This window comes from Sarcophilus harrisii, chromosome 2 (assembly GCF_902635505.1).
Source record: "Sarcophilus harrisii chromosome 2, mSarHar1.11, whole genome shotgun sequence".
Lineage (NCBI taxonomy): Eukaryota > Metazoa > Chordata > Mammalia > Dasyuromorphia > Dasyuridae > Sarcophilus > Sarcophilus harrisii.
Window position 1 is genome coordinate 481019714 of NC_045427.1, and position 9404 is coordinate 481029117.

At 43.9% G+C, this 9404-nt stretch overlaps 1 protein-coding gene and 1 long non-coding RNA gene across 5 annotated transcripts in view; one reads left to right on the forward strand and one right to left on the reverse strand.

The window, feature by feature from the left end:
- Positions 1–1658, forward strand: part of LOC116421786 — a 25491-nt gene extending 23833 nt beyond the window's left edge. Inside the window, exon 3 of the long non-coding RNA XR_004232321.1 lies at positions 1479–1658. This is a non-coding gene — a long non-coding RNA (uncharacterized LOC116421786). The remainder of the gene's footprint in view (positions 1–1478) is intronic.
- The window catches only part of C2H9orf50 (chromosome 2 C9orf50 homolog), a 19653-nt gene extending 10516 nt beyond the window's left edge, over positions 1–9137 (reverse strand). The window contains exons 1-6 of one of the 4 annotated variants that reach the window (XM_031954796.1): positions 8972–9137; positions 8241–8277; positions 7632–7687; positions 7276–7369; positions 7009–7101; positions 1312–1472 (exon numbers count right to left, since the gene is read on the reverse strand). In XM_031954796.1, the coding sequence (XP_031810656.1) occupies positions 1312–1472; positions 7009–7101; positions 7276–7369; positions 7632–7687; positions 8241–8277; positions 8972–9122 (592 nt within the window). In that variant the 5' untranslated portion in view covers positions 9123–9137. Of the gene's footprint in view, positions 1–1311; positions 1473–7008; positions 7102–7275; positions 7370–7631; positions 8885–8971 lie in introns of those variants that run through there. The other 3 variants (XM_031954794.1, XM_031954795.1, XM_031954793.1) reach the window with 3 other exon arrangements.
- Positions 9138–9404: the final 267 nt, after the last annotated feature.

Here is a 9404-nt window from a genome sequence, read left to right on the forward strand (position 1 = left end):
GGCAGCTTACATCACAGCCCAAGGCACAAGATACACAATGCAAGCAAAGCCACAAAATTCCCCAGTCTCACCAACCGTGACAATAAATAAATTAGATAATTTACAGAACTACAACAACAGAATAAAGTCCAGGTTCTTCATGTTTTAGCATATGGCCTACAGTTAAGCTCACAGTAGGACTAGACTAGTGCTCTTAATTGAGCTTCTGGCAAAAACCACTCTCTTCCTGTACCTATAGCTTAACTGCTCTGCTACCCTGATAATAGACACAACTTCAATCACAAGTGGAAATGAGTTTAGGTGATCTCAAAGCAATTATTAATGGAGTGAATTTATATCCCTGTCCCTTTGGGGATTGCAACAGATCAGGGGGAGTGATGGAAGAAAAGGGACCTTTGAATCAATCCCTTGTTGACTCCAACAAGGTTTGGTTTTTGAAAAGTCCTAAGAATCTCTCTTGCTATTCTCAGTTCCAAACATAGTCTAAAGGAAAATTTCCTTGTGTAGAGGGAGGGAATCATTTCTTTCACATCTTCTTTCAACTCTGGTTAAATTGGCAGGGCTGTTGTGCATCCTCTGAAGGTTAGAGGAGATGATTCCTTGATAAGGAGGAAAAAATTCTATTTGGGACAAACTTCAGTATTCTAGCTCAAATGTCATGGCTATTGCCAATCAAAAGATATTTTTGGGGGGTGGGGCAAGAATAGAGTAGTAAGTAGCCTTGGATTCACATCAAATAGATCTCATCTTTAGGAAATCCTCCAAGAACCTCATCTCCTTCACACAAAAAATATTCATTGCCATCTTCTAGTGTCCTCCCACCCCACCTCGGGAGTGTCTGGCATCTAGTATTTATATTCATTCATTGATTGTTAGCACCAGAAGGGACTTTACAGAAATCATCTGGATTTTCCTTTATTTGTTCAATTCCCTCATTTAACAAATGTGGAAACTGAGGCTGAGAAGTGTCATATATGCTGGGTTACACAGCTGGAATACAAACCTAGTTCTCCTAACTTCTAGTCCAGTGTTCCTTTACCTGTACCCAAATTCTTTGATTTCCTGCAGAGTCTGCAGGCTGAAAGGTAGACAGCCCATTCCCTAACTGTGCTCCTTTAGCCTCAGGATTATATGAGGATGGTATTTCCCCCAGCTACCCGCTTTGGCAATGGACCCCAGGCACCGAGTCTCTGCTTAGTCCCTCTGTCCCAATGAGTACAGGGTTCTCACAGCCAGTGGCCCCTTCAGAGGGACCCAGTAGAGGCTAAGGCCGGCTTGAGGCACAGAGACATCTCCCTTTCTCCTTCTCACCGTCATAGTTCCTCTCCCAGTATCGCAATGCCATGTCCTTGGGGCTTTCGTCTGCAAAGCGCACCCGAAATGGGTGGAACCGTTTCTGGGGCCCCGATGTGTCATCCGAGCAGCTGCTGATAAGAGCTGGTTTAAGTTTCACCGTTTGCCTGTTTTTTGGCCTGCAGGATACAGTGAAGAGTATGAGACAAATGAGAAAACTGGGAGGCAAGGGTCCAAAATCTCTTGACTACTTTTCTTCCTAAAAGCTGACCATCACCCCCAAACCAAGATTTTTACTCTCCCTGCTGGATAATCAGAATACTCATTCATTTAAAAATATTTGTTACTGATACATTGTTGGTGGAATTGTGAATGGATCCAGACATTCTGGAGAGCGATTTGAAACTATGTTCAAAAAGTTATCAAACTGTGCATACTCTTTGATCCAGCAGTGTTACTACTGGGCTTATATCCAAAGAGATCTTAAAGAAGGGAAAGGACCTGTATGTGCATGAATGTTTGTGGCAGCCCTCTTTGTAGTGGCCAGAAACTGGAAACTGAGTGGATGCCCATCAATTGGAGAAAGGCTAAATAAATTGTGGTATATGAATGTTATGGAATGTTATTGCTCAGTAAGAAATGACCAGCAGGATGATTTCAGAAAGGCCTGGAGAGACTTACATGAACTCATGATGAGTGAAATGAGAAGGACCAGGAGATCATTATGTACTTCAACAACAATACTATATGATGATCAATTCTGATGGACCTAGGCCATCTTCAGCAATGAGATGAACCAAATCAATTCCAGTGGAGCAGGAATGAATTGAACCAGCTACACCCAGCGAAAGAACTCTGGGAGATGAACTATGAACCATTACATAGAATTCCCAATCCCTCTATTTTTGTCCACCAGCATTGTTGATTTCCTTCACAAGCTAATTGTACACTATTTCAGAGTCTGATTCTTTTTGTACGGCAAATTAACGGTTAGGACATGTATGCTTATTTTATATTTAATTTATACTTTAACATATTTAACATGTATTGGTCAACCTGCCATCTGGGGGAGGGGGTAGGGAAAGGAGGGGAAAAATTGGAACAAAAGGTTTTGCAATTGTCAATGCTATAAAATAACCCATGCACATAACTTCTAAATAAAAAGCTATTTAAAAAAAAATTGTTAAGGGTCTACTGTGTACAATCATCGGGGGCCACAAGGATGACCACCATGAGTTCATCCTCTTGTTCTTTTGCTGGAAAAAATGCTGAAGATGGCCCCATTCAATACTGATGACTCCATTCCAAATTCATGTTCTCTGATTTCAACTGGGCCCTCATAGCCTTTCAGCAATTCTTTTGCATTTCCCCATTTGGCTGGATAGCAATCCCCACAAAAGTAGCTTCAAATCTTGTCTTCTCTCTTCACACTTTCTATACCAACCTCCACCCCTGTGGGTGGAGGATCTCTCAGGGGACTTTGCCTGATATTTTACTGAAGAAAAGAGAAACCATTTATCTAGCTCTCCTCTGAACCTTCATCTTTGCTATCTCCAAACTTCCAAATTTCCTATTCATTAACTTCAGACTTTAATGAAGAAGGCCAACCCTTCTGCTTATACCCTGGACCTCATTTCCTTTTGCCTCTATAAGAATACTGTCCCAACAATCACTCCTCCAATCTTCAGTCTTCCCCTATTTACTGATTTTTCTTTGATGCCTACAAACACACCCAAGTTTCCACCAGTCTTTAAAAAAAAAAAAAAAAAAAGAACTCTATCTAGCTATATTCTTTCTCTCACCCAAATTCCATAGAAAACCACCTCTACTCATCTACTACTTCATTACTTAGGACATTACAGTTTGGTTTCTGAACTTATCACTCAACTGAAACTACTCCAAAGTTATCAGTGGTGTTTTAATTGCCACATTTAATGTCTTCTCAGTCTCCCTAATTCTTGACAGCATTTGGCACATGATTAATCTCTTTTTCCTTAATATTCTCTTCTCTCTGAGTTTTTGTGACATTGTTCTCCCTTGATTATTGTCCTATCATCTTTCTTGCTGGATCATCACCTGTTATCTATTGGTATTTAGAGCATTAGACCTAAACCTAAAGTCAGGAAGACTTGAGTTCAAATCCAGTCTCAGACATTTCCTAACTGTGTAGCACTGGGCAAGTAATGTAATCTTCATCTGTTTCATTTCTTCATCTGTAGAATGGAGATAACAATAGCATCTATTTCTCATGGTATTATCTCATAAATGAGGTAAATAGTTTAATAAACCTTAATGTGGTATATAAGAATTAGCTGTTATTATGTTCCATCCACTAACTGTGGGTGCACTTTTAAGCTCTATACTCTTCTCTCTCCTTATACTCTTTCTCTTGGCAATCTCATCAATTTAATGATCTTCTATATGAAGATATTCACAGATCTCTACTCCAACCTTATTCTCTACTCTCCCAAACTCTGTTCCCACATCACTAATTACTTATGGGATATTTTAAAATACATGTCCCATATGCATTTCAAACTCGGAATGTCCAGAAGAGAACTCATTATCTTTCCCCTCAAACTCACCTTCCTTAATTTCTATTTCTATCAGATAGACTGCCATCTTTCTAATCACTTGGGTTCACAAGCACAGAGCTTTCCTCAGGTCTTCACTCTTCCAATCCCACTTCCTTACCATATCTATTCAATTGATAAAATCTTGTCAATTAATCCTCTCCACTCATATGATCACCATTCTAGTTCAGGCCTTTATTATCTTATTACCTTGACTTCTGCAATATTGCTTTTCCTGTTTCTAGTCTCTCCAATCTCCAATTCATCTTTTACACAGCTATCAAAGAGAGATTCCTGAAACATAGATCATTTCCCACTGCAAGAAGCTTTAGTGGTTCCTTGCCATCTCTAAGGCCTGAATACAAAAGTGCCTCTAGCTGATATTCAAAGCCCTTTACCATCTAGTTTCCAGATATCCAGATATCTTTCCAGATTTACTATACATCACATCCCACTTGCCTTGTCCCTCCCCCCAAATATTTACATACTCTGTGGTCCAGACAGTCTGTCCCTCAAACACAACTTTCCATCTGCAGCTTCCTTACCTTTGGACGGGCCATTAGCCCATGGCTAGAATGCACTCGTTCTCTCCAAGGGAAGGAAGTGCCGCCTTCTCCTTGCAGCCTGTCCCCTGATTCTCCTCAGTTGGTCAGCATTCTGACCCCCCCTGACATTATCTTGCATTTGCTTGGGATATATTTGGTACTGGCTGCTGGGTGTATATGTTACCTTCTGAAAAGACTAGAAACTTCTCAAGGGAGGGCATTGTTTTGTTTGGCCTTTGTGTACCTGTGCCTAGCACAGTGTGTAGACATCCAAAGCACTTAATAAATGCTGCTGGGTGGTTGGTTGGTGTTGCCAGAGAGAGCCCAAACTCTGGATTCAGAAGAACCGGGTTCAGATCTCAGCCTTGCTACTTCTTTCCTATATGACGTTGAACGACATATTTCTACTATCTTACCCTGCTTCCTGGTCTGTTAGATGTAAGGGTTGTCAAAGTGGTCTCTAAGTCCTTTCTAATTTTAAATCCAACGATCCCTAGGAACCTTGGGCAACAGAGTTGTCCATTCTGACAAGAGTCTCAAAATTCATAGTTATCCATGGCTGACCCTTAAAGACTCAGTCATGATTCTACCATTTGGAAACAATCATCTCTCTTTACCTCCCCCCCCCCCAGTTTAAAAATATAACTAACTCATTCCAATTTTCCTTAATTTTAAAGGTAGCCACACACACTTTATAGTATGCTTGCCAGGCATTATTTCTTCTCCCTTACCACATGTCCTGAATTACTCCTCTTGTAGGCATTAGCTAAGCCCCTTGCTTCTCCTCCTGCCTCTGTATTTTCTATTCTTGAAGCTGAAAAAAGGATATGTCTGCATAGGATTAAGTGCTGGAAAAGACCTTACAAATTATCTATTTTAATGCTGACATTTTAGAAGAAGGTCATACAAGTATTCACCTAAAGAACTGGTAGAAGATTTGAACCCACATCCCTTAACTCCAATTCAGTATTTCATTCTATCATATCACATCTTTCTGTAAGCACCTAAAGTCAATTATCACTCAGCATTCCTTTTTTTTTCATCCTAATCTACTTAAAAATTAGAATTGGATGCCCATCCAACCATAATCTGCATCAAATCCAACTTGGGAAATAGTTTCTGGTCCCTTTTCTCTTTCCACTCAATCCAGAAGAACTATTAATTACATGTCCCCCTTTGACCTCTCAACTCTCTTCTAGACCCACTACATATCTTGTTCTATGAATCTTATGAATTTCAATCTCTCTCCCTCTCTGTCCCTATCTCCCTTTGCTCTCTCTGTTCTCTCTCTCCCTCCCTCTCTCTCTCTCTTTTTGTCTCACTTTTCTTTTTGTCTTTCTTTCTCTCTCTGTCTCTGTCTCTCTTTTTTTCTCTTTCCTTGTCTTTCTCTCTCCTTTCTTTCTCTCTCTCTCCTTCTCCCTTTCTCTGTCTCTCTTTCTCTCTGTCTCTGTGTCTGTCTGTCCTCCATCTCTCTCTCTCTGTCTCTCTCTCTCTCTCTGTCTCTCTCTTTCTCTCTCTTCCTCTCTCTCCCTCTTCCTTGCTTTCTCTCTCTCCCTCCCTCCTCTCTATCTCTCTCTTTCTGTCTCACTTTCTTTTTGTCTTTCTTTCTCTCTCACTTTTTTCTCTTTCCCTGTCTTTCTCTCTCTCCTTCCTTTCTCTATCTCTTTTTCTCTCTCTCTGTCTCTCCTCCATCTCTCTCTCTCTTCCTCTATTCTCCCTCTTTCTCTTTTTCTCTCTCTTCTTCCCTGTCTCTCCATCTCTCTCTCTCTTCCTCTATTCTCCCTCTTTCTCTTTTTCTCTCTCTTCTTCCCTGTCTCTCCATCTCTCTCTTTCTGTCTTTCTTTTTGTCTGACTCTCTTTCCCTTTGTCTCTCTGTCTCTCCTCCCTTTCTCTGTTTCTCTCTCTGTTTCTGTCTGTCTGTCTCTTAGCATATCTCTCTCTCCCTCTTTCTCTCTCTTCTTCCCTCTTTCTCTGTCTCTTTCTCTCTCCCTCTCTATCTCTCTCTTTCTGTCTCACTTTCTTTTTGTCTTTCTTTCTCTTTCTGTCTCTGTCTCTCACTTTTTTCTCTTTCCCTGTCTTTCTCTGTCTCCTTCTCCCTTTCTCTGTCTCTCTTTCTCTCTCTGTCTCTGTTCTCTCTCTCTCTCTCTCTCTCTCTCTCTCTCTCTCTCTCTCTCTGTCTCTTCCTTTCTCTCTCTCTCTCTCTCTCTCTCTCTCTCTCTCTCTCTCTCTCTTTCTCTCTCTCTCTACCTACCTCCCTCTATCTCTCTTTCTGTCTCACTTTCTTTTTGTCTGTCTCTCACTTTCTCTCTCTTTCCTTTTGTCTTTCTGTCTCTCCGTCTCCCTTTCTCTGTTTCTCTCTGTCTCTGTCTGTCTGTGTCTGTCTCTCCTCCATCTCTCTTTTTCTCTGTCTCTGTCTCTCTCTGTCTCTTCCTTTATCTCTCTTTCTCTCTCTGTCTCTGTCTTTGTGTCTCTGTCTCTTTTTCTTTCTCTCTCACACACATATGCACACACAAACACACACACACATACACACACACAAACACACACACACACACACACACACACACACACACACACCCCATCTTTCTGTAACTCACACTTTGGAATTCTTAGCCATAGTGGATGTATTAGCATTGGCATTTAGGGACCTCATTGAGAGCTTGTACTGCAGCAAAGTCTTCACAAGGTCCCTGGAGAAGGCAATTCCTGAGGATACAGTGACTGGAACTTCTGAGACAAAAAGCACCACTTTCCTCCACACCACCAAAAACCTCCAGGGGTTAGGGGCCAGGGTCACCTTCCTGCACGAGGAAGCCCAGGGAGAATGGGTGCCTTCCCCAATCCTAGAGTACCATGGGGCTTACCAGACTTCTGGAGAAGCAGAGCAAATAGAACAGCAAGGTGGGTAATAGCGGCAGACTGAGGAGCTAGGTCTTAAGGAGGGAAACGCGGAGGTCGCTAGGAATAAGGAAGGGAAGAAACACTCAGTCTATCAATAAGGAAGGGAGGAGACAGTCTATCACCTTCTTGGGTGGGTAGGTTCCTTATGTTTGGGCTTGCTAGGGAGGACGCTATCTTTGGGGAGCTTGAATATCTGTACCAGTATCTTTGGAGTGAACAGGAAACCCCCAAGTACTACATAGAAACCTCCTATGGGGATTGGAGTCCACCCACCTCCCTTGCCCTCCCTCACCCCCTGTGGCTCTGGGAAGAGGCTTACACTGTTGTAGAAGGTTTCTGCTGGCCTTCTCTGTTGGTTCCCGCAAGACGTTAGGCCTGTTGGGGAGTAACTCTCCCAGGACTGGGCTCGGGGAGTCCTTTGCTCCCCAGCCTACGCTCCACTGGGGACCCTCTCTCTCACTAGTGGCCCAGGTCTTTGTCCTTGGGAAATCATGGGCTGGGTTTCCACCCTGGAAATTGTTGACCTGTCCCCAGAATGATAAGACCTTGGGCTTCAGATTCTCCTGCTTTTGTTGGACCTGCTGTGTGAAGTCAGGAAAGTAGTGGACAGCCAGATTTCTCCTGGAGCCCTGCCCTGCTGGGGTCAGGGACCCCAGCTCGATGTTCGGGGAGAGGCACACATCCCCATCTGGAGAAAAGCCCCACTGGTCTTGGGATGTTTTCTGCTCCTGCCTTCTTGGGAAGAAACTGTATTTCCTTGGGTCAGGGTACCGAGAAGACACAGGTTGGAATTTTGGAATCAGCCCCAGGTGCCTTCTTTTTCCATTATTGGTAACTTGCACAGCAGGGAAGTTCTGGCGACGATCATGGGAAAGCCCTTCTGGTTCTGACCCCTGAACCGGTAAATTGGTATGACCCCAGAGCATACCTGGCCTCTCCCTCGATGGTGCTCACCACTTTCCAGCCTAGCTTGAGGGATGGGGGGTAGGTAGCAGAAGGCAGCTGGAGGAGGCAGAGAATAGCCCCCAAAGACAGGACCCCTCCCCACCTCCCCCTGTCAGAACATGGGAACTAAGCATTCGGTAGGATGTCGGGAGGCACCGTGGCGAAGCAGACAGACAAGGACACCTGAGTTCTCTAAGCCATCTTCCCGCTGGCCTCAGGCCCAGGGTCCCAGGAGTCATTGCCCAAGGTCAGGGTCAAGAGGAGTTTGTCCAGAAGATTGCCACTGGGATATGCTGGACTAATGTCTCTCTGCCCTTTGCCCTAATCCTATTTTTCCAAGTCAGCCCCCACCTCTTATTGCCCTAACCTCCCCCTTTAGAGGCTTAAAAAGGCGACCCTAGACTAGAATGAAAGAGGCTTGGGTTCTAGTCCTGGCTGGGCCTCTAAGTTACCCAAGGCAAGTGATTTCTCCGCTGGCTTTCAATTTCCTCCTCTATAAAATGAGCAGATTGGACAAGATGACCTAAATGGTCCTTTCCAGTCTCAAGGTTCCAGGTTCCGGGTTCTAGGTTCTCTTTGGCTCTGTGACTTTTCTACCTCTTTGGCTGTCCTCCCTTTCCTCCTCCTGCTCTTATCTGCTCCTCTCTAATTCACACCCCACCTCCTACCCCAGCTTGTGGTCCTCTATGAGCTAGCTCAGCAGGTCATACTCACCCTCTGGGCCCTCAAGGTGGGGCCCAGAGAAGATCCTGTGAGGAGGGCCCTCTAACCCAGGGACTTCACTTTGGCAAGGAGCATCTTCCTTGCCCTGTGCCCTCCAGACTGACTCCTCTCCTGTTGCCAGAAGGGGCAAGTTCAGGTTCATTGTGATTCATCCCTCTCCTCAGTCCCCCAAGAGCAAGGTGAGTATGGCACATAGGACTGAGAGGAGAGGGGGTAGTAGCCAGAGGAGACAGTGCCTTGAAACCTGGTGATTATCTTAAGGATGGAGCCAATTCCACCAACCCACACATATACCATTTTAAGGAGGAGCTGCCTGAAACCCTAGGATTTGGAAGAGCCAGAAAGGTAACAACAGTGAGCCAGGCAATTCCAGAGCAAAGGACAAGGGAAGGGAGCAGGAATTAAGAAGAAAAGGAAGAAGAAA